The sequence below is a fragment of the Aspergillus aculeatinus genome (assembly GCF_003184765.1).
Source record: "Aspergillus aculeatinus CBS 121060 unplaced genomic scaffold BO66scaffold_84, whole genome shotgun sequence".
NCBI lineage: Eukaryota > Fungi > Ascomycota > Eurotiomycetes > Eurotiales > Aspergillaceae > Aspergillus > Aspergillus aculeatinus.
This window is the reverse complement of record NW_020291553.1, coordinates 51591-71915: the sequence shown is the minus strand read 5'-3', so window position 1 is coordinate 71915 and position 20325 is coordinate 51591. Positions and strand designations below refer to the sequence as shown.

At 53.3% G+C, this 20325-nt stretch overlaps 4 protein-coding genes across 4 annotated transcripts; 1 reads left to right on the top strand and 3 right to left on the bottom strand.

The window, feature by feature from the left end:
* Positions 1-1785: 1785 nt before the first annotated feature.
* BO66DRAFT_336629 (putative C6 transcription factor) lies at positions 1786-4427 on the bottom strand (the record flags this gene model as incomplete). The annotated part of the gene is made up of 4 exons (XM_025644293.1): positions 1786-2914; positions 3037-3734; positions 3850-3961; positions 4024-4427. The coding sequence occupies 4 exons, from the start codon at positions 4425-4427 to the stop codon at positions 1786-1788; spliced, it is 2343 nt and encodes a 780-aa protein (XP_025498124.1).
* Positions 4428-8980: 4553 nt separating this feature from the next.
* On the top strand, positions 8981-12147 carry BO66DRAFT_385776 (transcription factor domain-containing protein). Its single transcript, XM_025646156.1, has 5 exons — positions 8981-9519; positions 9590-9718; positions 9802-10486; positions 10531-11046; positions 11104-12147. Exons 1-5 carry the CDS (start codon positions 9452-9454, stop codon positions 11785-11787), a joined length of 2082 nt encoding a protein of 693 aa, XP_025498123.1. The 5' UTR covers positions 8981-9451; the 3' UTR covers positions 11788-12147.
* Positions 12148-12450: 303 nt separating this feature from the next.
* On the bottom strand, positions 12451-14437 carry BO66DRAFT_244095 (putative MFS transporter). The gene is made up of 5 exons (XM_025642893.1): positions 13781-14437; positions 13549-13609; positions 13224-13486; positions 12646-13174; positions 12451-12577 (listed from the first exon to the last, which is right to left on the bottom strand). The coding sequence occupies exons 1-5, from the start codon at positions 14402-14404 to the stop codon at positions 12474-12476; spliced, it is 1581 nt and encodes a 526-aa protein (XP_025498122.1). The 5' UTR covers positions 14405-14437; the 3' UTR covers positions 12451-12473.
* A 477-nt stretch (positions 14438-14914) lies between these two features.
* BO66DRAFT_444152 (uncharacterized protein) lies at positions 14915-16708 on the bottom strand (the record flags this gene model as incomplete). The annotated part of the gene is made up of 4 exons (XM_025651570.1): positions 14915-16380; positions 16440-16465; positions 16522-16559; positions 16622-16708. 4 exons carry the CDS (start codon positions 16706-16708, stop codon positions 14915-14917), a joined length of 1617 nt encoding a protein of 538 aa, XP_025498121.1.
* Between the last annotated feature and the right edge of the window lie 3617 nt (positions 16709-20325).

The following is a 20325-nucleotide window of genomic DNA, read 5'->3' as shown; positions in this document are numbered from 1 at the left end:
CAAGATGAAGAAAGGCCCAAGGCGGGAATCTGCAGTAAATGAACGAGATGACTTTCCTCCATCATGAAACAGGTGCAAGCATGCCTATAGTAGTGGGATACAGCTACTGTGAAAACATACCAGTCGATCGAACTGATTTGGCTGTTCTGCCACGATCCTCTGTAGTTAGCGAAGTCAAAGGCAGTAGTTTAACAGTGCCATGTGGGGGTCAAAGCCAGATCTGTCGCTCAAGGGCTGAAGCCTGAGAGAAGAGGATCATCGGGCTACCGGAAACACAATCCTGGGCCTAGCTCGAAGAATGCCGACAATGGAATTTTCTGTAGACCAAATCAGATACGTACATTACTCACGCGTAGCGCTCGCCGTCAAGGTGCGGTGTCATCGTGATCTGCCCATCAGTGCAATCTGCAATGAAGGCATACCAGGGAGCCTGGGACGAAGGCAACGACTCTAACATTCTGATAGGTTACTGTTGGTTATCTTGCTGAGGGGCAGATAAGTTATGCCTCCTGTATGCTTCCCTCCCTGCATTCCTCTTGAGACTCCAGCTTCACTCATCAGTCCGGGCCTCGAGCCCCGCATCATTCATGATCGTGGATTCCTGATACGTAGTAATTCCGAGTAAGCACCGATCAACTGAAACGTTTTGGTAAGCGGGACGATGCGTGTCATGCACCAGACTCGACTTGATAGCGTGGATCCGGTAAAACAGGAGCTCCGGTCCAGGGCCGACGTCGGCTACAACCGTGGATCAGCCACGGCGCAAGATGCGCGTTCTCCCAATGGCGACGGACGATCAGCCCAAAAGCAATCTAGTGTTCATTTAACTATTCCACTAGAATGGGCTTTCCGCTGCCACGGATTTGACTGCCAGCAAATCAAATGGCACAAGCTGGGTGAGATCGGGCCCACCGTTGGACTGGGAGGCAAGCAATAAGGCATCGGATTAGCTATGCAGGCGCTGGCCCCGTGCATAAGCCATGGCAGCACATCTCCGCGGAGTTTCAACTTGGTGACTGCGCTTTCCTCTTACCGCCTCTCAGAGGGAAAAGAAATCCGTAGATTTACGGGGTCGACATTGGGCACGACTCAATGAAGGTGCTAAGTGATTGATTTCATTAGCAACCAAGCACTACTCAAGGGCCACATTACCGAATGGGGCTAGTTAGACATGACCCAGCAAGGACGGGACTCAATCCAAGGGATGTGATTGAACCGTGGGGCAATGGTCGGCCAAGAATGAGAGCTAAGAAGCAAGACTCTGCTTTGCATGGGCCAACAACCCACATCGCTGGGACCGTCTGAAACCCAATCCGCGCTGCTGGGATTTAGTCAAAGGAATTCCGGGATGGACCTTCCCGCATCTGGATGTGACTGATCATCTGATGTCTGTCTAATTACTGTACTCTGGAATAAGACGTCAGGGGCTTTATAGTGAGTATTTGCTTTCTGCTCAGATGATAAAGAGGAACCATCAACAAGCACAGACCGGTAGGCTCCGCAAGCGCAACGTATATCCGCTCTCACGATTTCCTTCCCGGCACGTATTAAAGGCTCAAAATCAGATCAACTGACAACATGAGACCTTCTCCAATTCTATGAGGGGGTATATGTAGGGTTAGGGTGCGATTGAATCAACTAGGAAAGAAAAGTAATCCCGTTGCAGAGCCGAAGCCGCAGGACCGATAGAGGATGTGGGGAATAGAGTCTCCATGGAGCAATCGGTTTTCTCTGGTCCTTTTCAGCACAGTGAAATCAAGATAGCACTAGTGGCCACCGGCAAAGTCAGTCAGACGGACGGGTTTTCGCAGCAGGCAAGCCGACCATAGGACGCTCAGTCAGTTGCGATCTAGAATCAGCACCAATCTCAGTTTCGAGTTCAGGGACATTCTCGGAAATCAGTTCTCCGCACACGAGCCAAGCCCGCTCAGCAGACGGATCTTCCAGAGACATCTCCGTCAGCCAACGGCCTGACTTTTCCAGTCGCTCAAGAACTTTCCGATGTTCAACGCTTCCTGGCTTCTTTACAAGCAGTAACGCATAGAGCAGGATCGTAGTCGACTGCATTAGGTAATGCAAAAGATACCAGCAAGGAGAGACCCGGTAGACCCAAGCAAGATCGGGTGAATCGGGCAACAGATCAAGCATCTGGTCTGCCGACTCCACACACATCATTGCCATCATCTCACAGAAGCTTCCCGGAAGTTCATTGACGTCGGTCGCCTGGGAAAGGTGATTGAGGCAAGGCTGGGTTATAAGAATCTTGGCACTGTAGAAGCGAAATGCCAAGTTTGTCCGCTCCCTCTGAAATGCCTTCGTTCCCTGCGACAAGTGAAATGCCGCTGGGAGTCTCGCAAGCCAAGCATCCACCTTGCTGTTCAAAGCAGAGATGGCTCCCTCGATCTCATGCAATGGCTTGCGAGCTGCCCCTGGAGCATACAGAACTTCAACGGATTCATGCATAATGGCGGCTAAGTCGACGATATACAGGAAGAAAAGGGCAGAATTGGGCATCGAGATTAGAGACTCAAGGATACCAGCCACATCCTGTTCGCTCTTGTTACCCTGGTCGGGCACTTGGGCTTCAGGCGAGCCTTTATCATCGACAATCCGTGGGTTTCCGGGGCATAGAGATTTCACGAGAGCATTCCGAACTTCGGGAAGGAGGATTAGCTGTTCCTTATCGTCGAACTCTTCTTCTGTGAAGGGCACCGGCAGTGGTGTTGTGCAGAATCGGTCGTTGATACAAGGCGGGCGACCAGTCATAACACAAAGCGAGCAATCGAGTAAATAAAGAGACCACCAAACAGCATATTTCGTTTCTTTCATGACGTTCCTGATGTCGCTTTCGTTTCGAAGGTGGAATCCCAGGGTTAGAGCCGAACGGATGGCGTAACCACAAAGTTTCCAGGATCTGAGCCACACACGATTAGACTATCACTGTACCCAATCATGTGCAGGGGTTAAATGAACAAGAAAGCGAGCAATCGAAAACAAATGAACGAAGCCAGAGGGGAAACCAAGGGAGGTTAATACCGATTCACTTGCCCAATGGACAGAAGGTAAAAGGATGTTAATCCCTCCACCTGCACCTGCTGCGAATCAGGATGTTCTAATAAAACCGTTCCCATCACGCCTAGTTTCTGTGCTCGTGCGAAGTAAACAGCACTGTCATCAGGCCACTCTTCAGCATCACTGGGTTGAGGGTGGGTGTATTTGGCGGCAATCGCGAAGATCAGATTGAGCATGGCTAGCCACTTCCTTCCAGGCCCAATCCCAGGCCCAACGGAAGGAGAATTGTAGTAGAGTGTAAATTGTCTCATGATAAACGATCTGCGAACTATCGGGAAGGATGCATGCACGACTGTGAAGTAGGTGTCCAGGAGCTGCTTAGCAATTGCAAGAGGGGGCCGTTTGATTGGGTCCACATCTTTCATGAGAGGGATCTCTGAATCGTCCAAGTAGAAGCTCGCGGAAGCAATAGAGTCGCCATGGTTCTCTGTAGCAGGGCTCGATCGCCGTATGAGTCGCTTCAATCTGTACAGCCATGCGATTTCAGAGTGTTCACCCACGAACCCCATGGCCTGTCGGTCGAAATCTTCACTAGTGTAGTCCAGGGCACCTCTCGTGAGAGCCGGGGTCACACTGGGCCCTGACGCATCATTCGTGACTGGCGCTGTTGATGCAGACGTTGTTACCTGAGGGTCAACAGGCAGGTCCTCATCGATATTTGACTGTGTTTATCCTGTCAATACAACTCTAAACCCATATCCGATCAGGGAAGATGACCACGTGGGCAGTGAAGATGGTAAATGGAGCCATGCATTGAATATAATGAAAGAGCCTTACTTCAGTTAAAAACTGCTCGACTTGCCTCGCCGCTTCCGAGTCCAGCCTGGGCGATAGCTCTCGTAACAGATCCTCATATGCCTTGACCTGGGTTGTCAGGTCATTAAGCTGCCTGGTGCGCACGAAGTTAGAGACACTTGAGAAATGTTTGCATCAGGGTTTGGGAACGCTCACTTGGCCACCTTTTCTCGCTTCCGGTCACCGTAGGAGCAGCGGATGCCCGCTTCCTGGCACCGTTGACACGTCGGGCGGTGACCACTACATTTGGCCTTCTGATCGCGACAGTTCTCGCAGGCTCGACTAACACGTCCGCTACTGGTCCAGGCAGTCGACGTGGCCGACCTAGGAATACGCACCCTTCCGAAGCGATCGCATTCGATGAGCTGCGAGCCAGTCGATGGGTTCTCAGAGAAGCCAGAATACACCACTTCGTAGGAGCCGGAAAGGCCATGAGGTTGCTGGCGATTCAGCGAGGTACCCAGGTGACTAAACTGGGAATCACTTTCCAGCAAATCCGATGACGAAGATGGAGTCTGAGAAGGGTAAGGGAAATGAGGGGGACGGCTGTTGTCACTCATGGTCAAGGACGAGCCGGGAATCCCACCACGGCCCCTTCGTCTCGGCCCTCAATAACACACAGTCCGACGAACCCAGCGACCTAGTAACCTGGCGGTAACGATAGTGCGAATGACACCCGGCAAAACTGAAGTATAAAAACGGACTATAGGCCAGGGGCAAACAATAGGAACAAAGCTGTTTTGGGGGTGGTGGTGTAACAAAGCGTCCGGTACAAAGCACTGGTCTCTTGTTGGTCGAAAGAGACCCAGAACCCAGCCAAGGTGAAGTGTGGTAGGCTGGAGACGACTGCCGGGTGGGCGTACTTGCCACAGTTGGGCGGAAATCGGCTCGCGCCTCCCGAGCACCATTGTTTGGCACCGTAACCAAGGGTTGTATACCGTGGTAACCCCCAATTTCCCCCCTGCAATCGTAGGAGGCAAAATTCATCAGAAATGAATGACAAAAATTTGAAAAAAAGGGGGGGAAAAAAGAAAGCCCATTGATATAACAAGCGGGGTCGACATTTCGACATTGCTGCAAGAGTGAGAGAAAAAAAATTGGGGGAAAAATGAAGAGGGGAAAACAGATCAGAGAGGCCGCCATCTCGATCGTCTCCGATTTGGAGTCAAGGTGTACGACCGATGGTTGTTGGAAAGGAAGTCGATCTCTCCTGGTTTCCGACACCTGATCTCTTTGTGACCTTCAGCAACCTGTGGATTCAAGGCCCATCTTTGCACAACAAAAGTCTGGTCGGATGTGAACCGTCTCTTAGTCCTGCAGAGGGGCTCGCTCCAGTTATGCCAAGATCAAAGGATAACCCGCTGTCTCGCGCAGACAGCATTGCAAAACCGTCTCAGTACTCAATAGATACAGCTGAATATCTCGGTTATCAGATTCGATGAATGTTTTTTTCTCGACGCCACCTGTACCCACCGGCTTCTGGCACTATACCCTCGAGGTTTTTGGTGTTCGAATTGGTGGCGGGGATAATATCCAGCAAAGATTCCGTTGGCTATCAGTGTCTCGTGGCGAACAGGACAACAAGGGGCACCCAGAGGGAGATAACCCATCATCCCAACAAACCAGCGGCGTGGCTATGAGGGCAGAATCTTCACGCAGACCGTTGAGACTGCGGAAGATGATGAAATCGATGGCGTAGGCTGGCAGCGTTGAAGGGACAGTGTGTTGATAGCCTTGAGACAGCAACGCTCATTTTGTCGCGGTCATTCTGCCCCATGTGAGCAGGTAACAGGATGAGAGCCTCCGTTCGCTCGCTGGTATACACCTCTCCTTATTTTCCATGTTCCACCTCTGTTATTGAGAAAGTCTTGCTTATGTTTCAAACCGATGCTCGGGTACTAATTTGTTTTCATCAGTCACGCTGAGCAGAGAAAAGAGCCGGTGCGGCCACGTCACAGCTCCCACAACAAGCCTGCCCCCTTCCCCAGATATGCGACTGTCGATATTTGAAAGAGCGGAAGAGCCGTGTGCTGATGGTCGCTTCTTTCGAGCCGAGAGCAAACGATAGCCCAACTGACCCGACCCGTCTACCGTTTTGTGACAGACCAGACACATCATCACCTCGTACGCATGATCCGAACATCTGAACAAGTCATGATTTGAATATACGTGCTGCGGAGGCCTGCTTCCTCGAGGGTACACCGACTTATAAAGCATGTGCACTTTTCTTGGTCTTCTCGTGAGCCAGCGGCACGTTGCTCGGGGCTCGTTATATCTTACGTCGTCTCAATGGTCAATGGGACCATGGCAGGTGGTTGAGCTCGCTTGAAGCCCACGACTTTTGTGTTGTGAAAATCAAGAATATAACATAAAGCCCAAACTGTCACAGGACGTTTTAGCTTTCTGAAGTGTGATGCTATCGTGAGGCTCCCCAACACTTTCTGTCAATGCAAAGTCGATCGTCAACAATCATGAGAGGACTTAGCGGAGCAGATCTTATCAACCCGGAGGGTCTCATAGTCCAGTGAATCCGATCTAATTGTGTCAATTCCCTATCACTAACCATACTTCGGAGGGTGACAAATGACGGGCAAGGCCAGCCAAGGGGTCACATCGGTCACGAAACATGTAAGTCAGGGGCTTTTTTGTGATGCGCAAAGGATCCTAACGACGATTTTGCGAGAGATCAGGACACCAGGAGAATTGAATAGAACTGATGATGAGTCGACACTCTGAGGTGTAGCGAACTAAGTTTTGACCGTGCTTGTTGCCGTCGCCTCCTCTCCTTCAACCATGGCTCCCGGGAAAGCTCAGTGATCTTGTGACTTTGACACCCTTCCACTGAGGACGTTTCGAACAGACCATCACCCCGTGTGTTCAGGTTTCGAATACGGGCTCGGGCCTGGTTGATGAAAATGGCCTGACTGGCGATAGTGAGCCAGCTGCCCCGCCCGACCGGTGGAAACTGCAGATTGACGCACGTTAATCAGAGGTCAGGATCATAGAGGAGAGACGAGCTAGTAGCTTCTGACTCTGAATAACAATTGAAGTGCATACCTGAACATGCCCCTTGTGCCAACGGCTAGCCTGGAGAAGAAACGCACTCCCCCGAGTGTCTCATGCCGACGCGGGAACCAGCCCGCACACCCCTGATCTCCTGTAGGTGGGCATCCGCACCTAGACGAAACTGAAGTTGATGAGAATGATTGAATTCTTGTCAGCGTTGCCAAGCAAGCAGAGACAGGATTGATTAACAGAAGAAGTAGCAAGGAGTGACAGGAGAACAAGGGAGAGAAGAAGCAGAAGACGAACGGGAGGGGAGGGAGACAGTCATGCCCAATTCACACAGGTGAGAAAAGCCTGGGCCCTGGGCGGCCATCACCAGAGCTGGTCAAGTCAGACAGCCACGTTGTGCGCGGGGGCCACATTGGTTCGCCTCTCATGCTGCGATAGTCAGCGTGGGCTTTCGGAGCTATTGCTAGCCATGATATTGGTTTCTTCGACCTCTCTCCTTTGGGAGGACGGGTTCTTGCATCTACTTTCCAGCAGGTGTGCGCTTGACCATAGATGGATGGGATTGATGTTGGCGGAAGATTGACTTGGCGTGGAAAAGAATTCCGCGGAGACTCCATCCATGATTGTCACGGTGCCCCCACACATATGGGACTAATCAATCACACTCACCCACGTCTGGGCGGGGCCTTTCTCATAGATTCTCCTGGAGTTTCCCTATTGTGGTTTCGTGGTTCCCCATCAAAGTGCCTGAACTGAAAGTTGAATGGAGACAAGAGGGTGCGAGGGGATCAGGGGATGAGGGAACTGAAGAGAGAATTGGGGTACCCAAGCCGGACCGAACAGGAAGGATAAGAAGGAGTCGGAGAGTGAGTGAGTGGTGGGAGCGAGACGGAGAGAAAGACAGGAGAGAGAGAGAGAGTTCCTTGCCGTCCGGTTGGAGGTCGAGAAATACGAACCTCGTCGAAAGCGAGGCCTGCAAATCTGCATTTTCAACTTGAATTGATCCTCACCAGCTCGAACACGTCGCCGATCCTCCTCCATTGGTCAGAACCCACGATCGTCAAGGCCTTTGAAGCTTCGACGTTTGCTCATTCTCTCTAGTGCTCAGCTCAGTGGAGAGGCTGGTTACCCTTTCCAGTGCCCTAGGAAAATTGATTTTAAGCGATTGTGGCATTCTTCCTCTCTGCTTCTCTGCTTCTCGGGATCGAAATGAAGGAGACCCCCATTGCGACCAGGAAAGAATTCAGAGGATTAAATTGGGCTCAGTTTTCCCTTCCCCTCTCCTATTGAGCCATTTCCATTGTTGCTTGTCATCTGCGACGACTGCCTTGATTTTGTTGCAGCACCCCCGCCGATAGAACCAGGGATTTTCCCGCTGGCCGAGCATTCATTGACTCGGCGATTGACATGGGAGAATCGGCCGAATCTGCTACTCGGTACTATTCAGTAAGTTACCAGGTCAATTCCAAACCCGTCTACTAGCGTAGCGGAAGAGGAATCCGCACACTTGAAAGAAGACGATCACCACTCAAGCCGGAAGAAGGAGCTCTTCACCCGATGGTCGGATCTACGACACCCAAGCAGACCACATGGGGATTCCAACTGTGATGGGCGGGCTGAGAACCCGAGCGTGCTGTGAGTGGGTATGGAAAGTTTCCAGCTGGGACGATCCGCTGGACTCGCAATTGGGTTATAACCGACCCAATTAACTGGTTAAATAAGCAAGGCAGCCCATGGCATTCGTCCTTGAGTCGCGCAGCAAGAATCTGAGCGAGTCAGTACTCACTAGGATTTTCAAGGTTGTTAAGGATTGTTTCCCGTGCAGGGATGAGAGCCTCTGAACGGGCAGAGCTAAACATCTGGACACCACATTTGATAGGCACTGGGCAGTCACACGGACTGCGGGGGGGGGAGGGAACTGCCAGGTGGAACCACCACAATCAACAATTACCACAACTACCACCAAATCATCTCCATCGTAGAAGGGGGGGAGTGCTTGCAAAGGTGGCGAGATATTGGAGCTGCTATAGAGCAGGTACAGTACAAAAGATAAAAGTTCAGCCAGCCACACCAACAGCCAGCCAGCCAGCCAACGCGGCTGTAGATCACATAACTTACACACACATACACACACAGTTTTACTGAATAGTATCACCGAATAGTCCCGACTTACGGCCGTTACAAAGCTTGCAGAATTCCCAAAGGGGTGACTGTACTACGCGCAGCTGGATACTTGAAAGTTAATTCTAAGTTGGAAGCCGAGTAACTTCACCTATTGTACATTTCCGACGGGAGTCGAACATTCCATTGATTCATCGATCCATAAATCCATCCATCCATCATCCAATGCCTTCATGCCTAATCGGGGATCGGCCGGAAGGTCGGCAGAATTCATCGATTGCCGGCCGAACTCAACTTCAACTCCTTCCAACCGGACACTGGCAGGAACTACTCGGTACGAACTTGAAACTCAAGAAACTACTATCAACCACGTACATGACGATCATCTACCGATCTCAAATTCCTCTAACTTCTTTTTTTGACAACTACCTCTGTCTCGTCATGACTGATGAACCGTAGAAAACATAGCAGAACGACCGATGAGGTCGAGATCCCCAAGCGGCCGAAATTCATCGCGTATGTTTTCCTTCCTCTTCCCCCCCCTTGCAGATGGCATCCCAGCAAATCGGCTGATGAGCCAATCTAGATGCCAGCGCTGCCATTCGCACAAGATTAAATGCTCAGGGGGTCAGCCGTGTCTCAAATGCCGGCAGGTTGGCTGTGCCGATGAATGCGAGTACACGCCTCGCGATCGGCAGGTGAAAGTAAGCGAAAGGTAGGGAGGGAGGACTTTCCATCACATCACATCTCACGCTTCCAGTTTACACAGGGTTTGATCTAATGCCAGCACTATTGCAGCTTCTTGCAACGCCTGCTAGCGGAGAACCAGCGTCTGCGCGAACAGCCCCGAGCGCCGGAGCATCCGACCGATGCGGACCCAGAGGGGGGCGGCGTCTCGGGGCGCGGGCCGTCACGAGTGCCGGCAGAAGCCCCGGACCTGGAAACTGGGAATCCCAACAACGTGCGCAATCCCTTAATCGGGGATCGCGCCTGGTTCCATCCTTACGATCCCTCCGCGCCGCCTATCTTCATTGGGGAGGCCGCCTGCACCGCGTTTGCGACGCGCTTCCGGCGCTTCCTGACTGGGAGTAACGCCACCGCCCACATCCCTCGCACCCAGTACGTCCACGACGAGAGCATCAGTGCGGCCACCGCGGGCGAGATTGGCTGGCCGAGTCTGCAGCAGGCCCGGCTGTTGCTGAAGATCGCCCTGCGGCAGATCGGGTTCATTTACCATCTGGTCCTGCGCAAATCGACGACGGAGAAGCTCGAGGAGATCTACCAGACGGGCGACTTCGAGGCCAAGGTCCACCAATGCAAGTTCTTCGCGCTCTTCGCCTTTGGCGAGGCATACTCCATGCGAAATGAGCCCTCCTCGGGGTCGCGGGTGCCAGGGACCAAGTATTTCGCGCGTGCGCTCAGCCTCGTGCAGGTGCTGCCGGAGCGGACGAGCATCGCCCATTTGGAGACGCTCTTGTTGCTGGTATGCATTCGATCCAGGCTGCGGGGACTCTGCTGATGATCCAGTCTTTGTTCTCCTACTACCTGAACCGGAGGCATTCAGCCTACGTGCTGATCGGCAGCGCGATGCGGCTGGGATTGACCATTGGTCTGAACCACAACATTCCCGAATCGCAGCTGATCGACCCGGTGGAACGCCAGCACCGCGTGCGTATCTGGTGGACGATCTACATCTTCGATCGCATGTGGGGCTCGAAGATGGGAGTGCCGTCTCAGATCCTGGACGATGATATCCATCTGGACATGCCGTCGACGATCACTCCGATCGCCTTGCACGAGGAGCAGTTCTCGGACACGGAATACTTGAAGGCGAACATCAGTCTAGCGCGGATTGTTGGCGAGACGATCGCCAAACTGTACAGTCGACGCAAGTACAGCGAGACGTTTCTGCAGCGCGTGCAGAAGTTGCTGAAAGCGCTGAAGAACTGGGTGGAAACGCTGCCGGAGCATCTACGTCTGAACCAAGAGGAACCGGAAACGAGTCGGACACCGGTCGGATCGTTGCATTTATCCTTCAACCAGGTACGTACACAGTGCACCGAGGTGGCTTGGGTTGCATCTACCTAACTCACAACTCAGTGTGTCATCATCACCACGCGCCCCACCCTCCTCCACATCCTCATCAAGCTCAGCGAGCCCGCGTCGGAGGAGATCTCCCAGCCCGTGCTTACGCTGGGGGAGGCGTGCGTCCACGCCGCCCGGCACACCCACTCCATCATCCTGACACGGTGGATCAACGGCTCCATGCCCACGTTCGGCTACTTCCACGCGCACTACCTGTTCTCGTCCGCCCTGGTCCTCGCCATGTCCAGCTTCACGCCGATGGGGAGCGCCGCCGACATGAACTCGTTCGAGACCGGGCTGGAGGTGCTCCGCTCGATGAGCGAGAACGGGAACCTGGCGGCGTCGGAGTTCTACCAGCACCTCAAGGTGGTCCACGAGTGTCTGGGGCGGTACCTGAGCGACCGCCGGCGGAGCCAGAATGCGGCCGCGGCGGCGACGGCGGCGATCGGGCCCGGGGTGGCGAATGCGGCGGTGGTGTCGACGACGGTGGATGGTGGGCCGGCGGCCGCCGCGGCCGGGGTCGAGGAGTTCTTGCCCGTGGAGCTCCGGGACAGCAGTGGGGGGTTCACGACGGCGATGGCGTTTATGGAACCTACGATGCAGGACTTTCTGGCACAGAGTGATTTCGATCTGGGGATGCTGCAGGTGGATACGTATCTGAATGAGGGGGGTTATGAGGGGATGACCAGTAGTCATTGACCTGTAGAGGCTCTGGGAATGATACCTGATGCACTAGTGTAGTGATCTAGGGGAGACATGACCGCGGAGAGCTTCGGATGGAGGCCAGATTGCGGAGGGAATACCGCCCAATCCCAAAAAAATAGATCCCCACAATACGAACCATCATCCATCACCACAGCGATCCTCAAAGGAACCACTTGCCGGGTCAGACCATAGGTCGTCGCTATAATACCGTCAATTCCGTGGTAAAACCCTGATCCATAAAGATGAGCAATATCTATGCTACAATCTACATTCCCTTTCTTGAGATTTAGTCATGTTGAAGATCCCTCAGACCTGCCTACTCTGCTTCAACATTTCATTTGTTGCATATTCTGTGATACTGATCCTTTTCAAAAATCTGGGGGAAAATTCTCGTTCTTAGCGTCCACACCTTGTTCACGGTATATCCTACCATACCATACCAATACTTACCTTTTACCAAACGGCTAGACCCTCGTTCAACCTGTTTATTCAAGATGAACAAGCTAAGTCAACTCTATCACGATCAATATGCAGTCTCTATATTATTCTTTATACCACTGCTCATGCTTGGGAGAACACCCCCAACCCCTCGCTATCTCATCCCCACCCCCAAACACAAGACATTACCCAATAAATCATAAACAATCATCAATCATAACCTCATTACCCACTTGGAGTAATCACGGATCCGCCCCAACCCTCCTCTGCACCCACCGCTGCATATCCAGCCCCCACCTTGTAATCAGCATCACCAACACGCCCCCGAAGATCGAAAAGAAGACGCCTGAACAGTCACCACAGTCAGCAACAACCCTATCACCAAAACCAAACCCCCCACCGAAGAGAACTCACAAATCGTAAACGTCCACCCAACCCCAATGGCCCCGATCAGCGGATCCACCGCGGCGCTACTCCCCGCCGAAAACAGATATTGGATGATGTACTTCCCACTGATCACCTCGGACCGCCGATGCGGCAGCGCCTCTGCCGCGTAGGTGTTCAGCCCATTGAAGCTGCCCATGAGGCCGCAGCCCCCGAAGAACGCCGCGATGATCGGCACCGCCATCCCGCCTTTGCCCTCCTGGAGGGTCCACCCATACACCAACGCGCCGGCCGGGAGCACCCCCAGCAGGGTGATCAGGCCGCTGTTCAGCCGGTCCTGCGGGAGGCGCGTGCCGTTGCGTTTCGCGATGTAGCGCTTCACGGTGCGGTCGCTGAGGCGGCCGCCGACGATGCTGCCGACCAGGAACCCGGCGCCGGGGGCGAGGTAGAAGAGGCCACTGACCAAAGCGGAGGAGAGGTGGAAGCGCGGGTTGAAGATGGAGCGGGCGGAAGTGAGGATCGCGTATTGGAAGGTCGAGAGGAGGCCGCAGGTGAGGTCCTTTTCTTTTGTTAGGATTGTTCCTGAGAGGAAAAGGAGATGAACGTACAGCTAGGAAGATGTTCGGATAGATCCAGAGTTTGAAGACGCGCATCGGGTTGAAGGCCTGCAGGATGTGCTTGAATTGCTCGGAGGGAGAACGGCGCGCAGGGGCTTTTTCCTCGAGGGTGATGGACTTTTTGGCGTCAACCGACGACAGCTCCGGGACGAAGAGGATGGCCAGCACGAGCCCGAAGCCGGTCATGGCGACTTGCACCCAGTAGATGTTGCGCCAGCTGGCGAAGGTGACGATGATGCCGCCGATGCAGGGGCCTGGTTGTTGTTGTTGTTATCATTAGAAAAGCGGACAGAGACAGCAGGGAGTGTATACTCACCAATGGCTGGTCCGGCGACTGTGCCTGCCATGAAGAAGCCAACTGCGGTACCTCGGACCGTCTGGAGGGTGTCAGTTGACGTACCAAAAGAACGATACCATGAGTGCTATGCATGAAGCTAGAAGATCATCTCCTATATCCCCATCGCCCCCGTTCAGGATATACTTCAGGATACAGAGACCCAACCCCCTCGCCCTTTTGCTCAAACCACAAAGAAAATAAAGAAACTTACAGGCTCCCAACAATCCGCCAAAACCGTTTGGCCCGTCACCATAAACCCCGTACCGGTCAACCCACCCAACACCCTCATCGCCGTGAACACGCGCATATCGCCCGCCACGGCCGCGCCCACCGAACACCCACACAGCACGGAGATCGCCAACAGGTACGCCACGCGCCGCCCGATCAACGCATTCATGGGGCCCCAGATCAGCGACGAGAACCCCATGGCCAGCAGCACGCCCGCGTTGGTGACATTGATGATCTCCGTGGTTGTGGCGAACTCGGCCGCGATCTCCGGCGTCGCGGGGAGGAGACTCGTGCTCGAGAAGGTCACGGCGAGGGTCATCCAGCTCACGATGAAGAGAATGATGGCTTTATGCCAGAACGGGAGCTCGTAGCCCTTTTGGGGTGGGGAGTGGAGGGAGAGTAATGAGCGGACGGTCCATTGTTGCTGTGGTTGGTGTGGATCGGTGTTCGGGTCGAGTGTGTGTGTTGATGAGGATGAGGAGGAGAGGGAGGATGAAGGTGCGGTTGGATGCTCGGTCGGCAGTGGTGTGCTGTTGGTGGTGGTGGTGGTGGCGGCGGCTGCTCTTTCGAGGTCATCACCACTCAAGAATTTTCCCATGGCCGGCATGGTCTTTTCTTTATTCTATTGATCTTTCTATACAATTGAAAAACATTTACTTGAACCAGCTTCTCCGAGAATGCAGCCATTTATATCTCCCCTCCTCTCTCGGTATCCCGATTGTGTGGCCGAAGCGACTCCATCGAACCGCTCGGCGATTGCGCTCTCACGCGCCGACCTCGGATCGCCCCGCCGAGCCGGTTGGCTTGCAGCTGCATGATAAATGCACCTCAACCCACTGTTGGGCCGCAAGCAGATGATATGCTGATTAACTAACAGCGCATACGACGGAGATTTCAAACCAATGTTTCATCTAGGCTAGATCCATCTACACTACACTCAAAGCACATGAGTTGGCATGAGAGGATTAGGACAAACATGAACACATCAATTCAATCTCAAAAACGAACGTATACAGAATCGGTTCAATTATGTACGGCTAAGAATCCAACGGTAAAGGTTACAGTTATAATCATTTTCTGGCTGCTTCCTCCACCCAGTCACCGTTCCGTCTTGCGCTTACAGCAAGATCATGCCGAGGGCAGCACCCACAGCAGTCACGGCGTAAGCGCCCAGCTGCCAGCTGCCAACAGAGACAGCCATGGGGCTGACACCCATACCAGCAGCACCCTCGGAGGAGCTGGAGCTGGCGCTGGCAGCAGAGCCGCCAGTGGGGGAAGAGGTCACGGAGCCAGTGCCGCCAGTACCAGCCTCCTTCAACAAGGAAGAGCAAGTGCCAGTGGGAGACTGGGAAGAGGTGGTGGTACCCTTGCCGCTGAAGTCACAGGCGCTGGCCGAGGCACCCTGGGCGCTAAAGTACTGGTTCATGACGAAGTTCAGCTGCTGCTTGGTCGAGCAGACGCTGTAGGCTCCGTAGGTTCCGCTGGTCGAGTTGCTGGCCTGGCCGGCACAGTACTTGCCGTCGTTCAAAGCGCAGATGTAGTCGAAGAGATCACCGTACTTGGAAGAGGAGACAGAGTCCTTGACAACGCAGCTCAGCGACTCCTCCATGCAGTCGCACAGGGCGTCGTTGGGGCTAGGGGGCAGAGAGCTGCTAGCCTCCCAGGCCGAAGCAACGGTGGGGCAGCTGCTGGTAGCGGTGTTGGAGGCGGACCAGCTGTTGCTGTTCACACCGGTAGGGGTGGCCTTCTGCATCTGAGACGAAAGGTTGGAGAAATCCTTTAGGGTGCTGACGCTGTTGCCGGAAACCGAGACCAGACCATAGTCGTTGGCCTCCTGGAAGTACATGTAGACAATACCACCGCTCCAGACGTCATCCATGTCGCTACCGAACAGAACGGGGACATCGGTGAAGGTACGAGGGGAGGGGTCGTTGCAGCCGTACTCGGAGAAGAAAGCGGGAACGGGGTAGTCCTTGAACTCCTCGGTACGAGCCTGGTATCCAGAGGTCTTGAAGGAGGAGTCACCGCACCACTCGTAGATGTTGTAACCGAAGAAGTCGATCATGTCCTCGGAGTCACCGCAGACAAGGTAGTCCTTGAGGTCGTCACGGATGGTGGCATCGTCGTCGGTGGCGTAACCGATACCAAGGGTGGTGCGGTAGTTCTTGGCCTTGATGTACTTCTTCATGTCGCGGACCGCAGCCTTGACGTAAGCAGCCGCATCAGTGTTGTTGTTGTCGTTGGTGACCTCGTTACCGGCAAAGAAGCCGATCACGTTGGTGTAGTTGGCAAAGGCATCGATCACACTGGTGTAGCGGTCGTACAAGGCAGTGTTCCACTGGGGGTCATTGCGGTTGATGGACTGGGAAGGAGACGACAGATCGGTGATCAGGTAGATGCCGGCGTCGGCGAGGGCGGTCATACACTCGTCGTGGTTCTGGGTGGGGTCCACGGCGTAGGTACGGATCACGTTGGTGCGGAGCTGCTGCAGGTAGGGAATGTCCCGCTTGCAAGAGGTGGCATCGGCCAAGGGATCGATGTAGTCGTTGTTGTCCGAGGAGGTGCCATTGGCCGTGTAGTCCTCTGTAAACCGGTTAGATTCGCCCCTCGTAAGTTTTTGACGCAATGCTCCATCGACGTACGCTGATAGGCGACACCACGCATGTAACTGGAATTGGTTAGTCACGGCTGACACCTTCGATACAAATTGGCAGGAAGACTCACAATTGGGTTCCGTTGTTAGAATAGAAGAACTTGTTGCCCTACACCAATCAAACAGTCAACACCAGTTCACTCGTGTTCCTTGTCTCCCCCGTGCACATACCTTGATGGCAATCTCAGGCAAGTCGGCAGCAATGGCACGGCCCAGGAGCATCGAAGCCCCAGCCAGGGCGATAGAGTTGTACTTCATGGTCAACCGTGGAAGGGGGTATGAACGAGAGTCTTGGAATCCGAATGGAGTGAGAGCAAAGAAGATTGAACCGCACCGGGCAGAAACAAAAGTCTAAAAAGAAAGAACGAGTGACTAACGGCGCACACTCTGCCGTTGAAGTGGGATGATGTTGTTGAGGTTGATTGGGGGGAGGTTGGAGAGAAAAAGAGAAAACAAGGAATCAGAAAGAGGGAAGGAGAGAAAGAGCGATGGCTGGGGGGAGGCGGAAGATAAGAATGGGAGCCCAGTTTGGCCCCTGCCTAGAGCCCTGCTACGGAGTAGGTAGAATGATGGTCGGTCCATCCAAGAGGAACCAGATTACGACGCCTGTAAAAATAGCACAACTACTGAGTACTAGACTACTAACTACTAAGACTGATGGGAACTCAGGGGACAGTAGGCAACACTGATTGGAGGGTTAATGCTGCTGATGATGTTGTTGTTGTTGTTGTTGTTATTGTTGTTGTGCATCCACTGTTTGTCTTGCTCTTGTATCCGCAATACATGACATCCATGATGAGGACAGGCACCTCTCTTCAATCTCGTCGAACTCGAGTCTATCCACCACCTCCCACATCCCACATCCTAACTAGACTATCCATCGTGGCACAAAACGGCGGGTTCGGTTACAATCCATTATTGGGAGGCCAGTGGCAATACCTACCTACCTGTTCAGCTTGGCTGTAATCGGGGCGGTTCCAGGAGGGCGAATACCTCGCTCTTACCATCAGCCAGGGGTCAAATTCAGGGTTGAGACCCCAAGTAAACGACCCACTTGCCCCAGGACCCTGATGGCTGATTGGCTCGAGACCCTGACTGTGGGTATGGTAAGGACGGTCATTACACGGTTCTTACCGTTTCCAAGAAAAGAATGGAAGAGTGCCTTGTTCCTGATCCGCTCTGCTCTCGACAAATCAGCATGCCAGTCCCGGTGCTGCCGCTAATCAGTCTGGGACCTGGCCATTCACCAGGTGGCAGGTGGGTCGGTGGCTTATTGAGATGCACGCCCACGGCTCAGTCGAGACACTTGATGGGGGGCCAAGGTGATTCAGATTTGTTGGTCGTTCCAGTCCCGCTATCCGAAACAGTAGGAAGAAGCGGGCCTGTCGAAGGGGCAAATTGGGCAATTTCCTCCTTGTATTGTGACCATACCAAGTCTTGTACGGTAAATCGTAAGGCAGGCAGACCCCTCAGACCCTGCCGCAGGGTCTCAGGGAGTCAGGGTTCAAAGGGCCCTGAGCTTACGTCGCCTCTTGTGCCCCCAGGTAAGACCAAGTAAGACCAAGTAAGACCAGGTATCACCCCGTACCGAATACACCCTCTTCCCATCTGAAAATAAAATTCATTGCGGCAAAGGATGGCAATGCATGCCCTTGTCCACAAGCGTGTCTCGAATATAGATAGGCAAAAGGCTTGTTTGAGTGGATCAAGGCTTAAACAATACTCCGTCGATGTCGCTCATGGTCTTTTTCTCTTCATGCATGTACTGACCCGACCAGCAGGAATACATACATCTCGTCCGGATGTTCGAGGATGGATGTGCATGCGTTCTGACCGAATCCGACCGATCCGGCTGACTGGCTGACTGGCTGACTGGTGGATGCGAGATGCTGTGCAATACGGTGTAGTCAGTCCTTTTCACCACGGATTTCGGCACAGGAGGAGGCCAGATACTTACTCCGAGGGATAATCGGCTGAACAGAGGAACAAGCTTTGGGATCATCCAGGAGCGACATCCTAGTGGCATCACTAGTCCAACCACTGAGTTCTCTGTTCTGTTTGTTTGTTGTCGGGAAGTCGCGTTTTCTCCTTTTGCCCGCCACCCCTTTTCTGGATCCAATTGTTGTCGACAAATACTATGTATAAACTCCGATGACCATCGATTTCAGGATGACCTCATCGCTTGGATGCAGGCGAGACAGCACAGGCATCGATGCAAGGAGGTCAAAAGGTCATTCTCCGGCATTACTGCCAACCCTCGTGGACGTGAAATCCAAAGGTGTCACGGCCTGCGCAACCCAGCGGAGAACCCTCATTTCATGCTCATCGAGAAGTGCACGATATCGACGCCGCCTGCAATGATCCATCTTTGGGGCTTTGCGGAGAGAGAGAGAGAGATTTTTGCGGGCGCTCGATCCGATTAAATAGTGACACAAATCTGCAGGCCTTGCGCCAGTAGAGCATAGTCTAGGGATTTCGCAGAGAGGTGACGCCTACCTAACTGACTCTTTTTTTTTTTAGATGCATATGGTGCTAGGTCGCATACCTAGTACAGTCTTCGTTGACCCAAATATGGGTCAACACCGCTGACGCTCTGCCTGCCAATGCTCACAGCGAGAGAAGGAGGGAGAGAGACCGCGTGTGTGGCTGATGTGGCTGATGTGGCTGATGCAGGTGCGGCTTGCCTGCTGCACAGGCGCAGCTACCCATCAGCCACAGGTGGCTGTATAATATCACGTGTGATTAGATAAGCGGTGAAGAAGCAGTCTTGGACTCCTGGGTCCCACCCCACCAACACTCGGTTGAAACACGCCAGGGGCCGGAAATGTTTGAACTTTGTTGAATGATGAAATGACGCCAGCACCGAGAGATTGGCCATGAAATGAATGAATGAAGTGCACAGATGCACTTGAGATTGAGGCCGTTGCAGCCTCTCAAAATGTCTGACTGACGCCTCGTGCATCATCCCGTCTGTTACTGCTGCCCAAACTGTCTCTGAGGTTGCCCGCAACCGAGCCTGAGAGTGTGAGTGCGCCGCAAAAACTGGAAGCGAGTACGGTAGTCTACTCCGTAGTGTGATAGGCAAAGGGGGGCAAGGTCCTCTTTTGGTGGCGGCCAAGAGTTATGCGCACATTGGTTCTGCTGCTAGTCGAAGACAATCGGAGGGCTTGGCAGAGTTGATTACGTCGCTGGGCCGCATCGTGTTGTGTGTCCTGTCCTGTTGTGTCTGGTCTGTTCAACAGATGGCAGTGCCTGAACATTTATCGGAGACCACCCGACCGGGAATATCCTCAGCACCATGGTTATCACTTCTGCGGTTCTACCCCCTCCCCTCCTCATTCTATTTCAATAATGTCAACAAGTCAACAAAAAGAGAAGAACCGGCGGAATAATAAGAATCAACAAGAATGGCCAAGGCGGCTATCTGCGTAACTCACCCGTGGAAACACCACGACGATGATTATGTCGTGGAGATTGTTGGCGCTTTAGATTGTGGCTGTGCCATCGAATTACTGCAACCCGATCCAATAATGCAGTGTGATTGTGGTCATCCACCAAAACTTAATCTTCCCTTCAACATTGATCCCTTTTCGAGTGGGATTTTCACTCCCTTGCTGCTGTCACTCGTTTCCCAGTCGGTCTTGCGTTGTTGTCATTGCTGGGTCATTCGTTGCAGGAAGTCAACCCGCCAGATCTCCCTCTTTTCTCCCTCGCTTGGGTAGTCTAGTCTTTCCTTTTTATTATCCTCGCTGGTGGTCTGATTAGAGCCCATTTCCCTCCTTTCCATTCTCCTCGCAGTCTATATTTTCCAGCAGGTGGATATCATTCATTGCCTTCGTCTGCTTCCCTGTGGCTTCAACGAGGCGGCTGTGTTG

Bases quoted from the DNA above. Each gene is read 5' to 3' on its own strand.
- BO66DRAFT_385776 (XM_025646156.1), top strand. From the start codon at position 9,452: ATGAACCGTAGAAAACATAGCAGAACGACCGATGAGGTCGAGATCCCC. The intron at 9,719-9,801 runs GTAGGGAGGGAG...GCACTATTGCAG, and splicing joins CAGGTGAAAGTAAGCGAAAG to CTTCTTGCAACGCCTGCTAG. The intron at 10,487-10,530 runs GTATGCATTCGA...CTGATGATCCAG, and splicing joins TGGAGACGCTCTTGTTGCTG to TCTTTGTTCTCCTACTACCT.
- BO66DRAFT_244095 (XM_025642893.1), bottom strand. From the start codon at position 14,404: ATGCCGGCCATGGGAAAATTCTTGAGTGGTGATGACCTCGAAAGAGCA. The intron at 13,610-13,780 runs GTAAGTTTCTTT...GACACCCTCCAG, and splicing joins TGGCGGATTGTTGGGAGCCT to ACGGTCCGAGGTACCGCAGT. The intron at 13,175-13,223 runs GTACGTTCATCT...ACAAAAGAAAAG, and splicing joins ATCCGAACATCTTCCTAGCT to GACCTCACCTGCGGCCTCCT.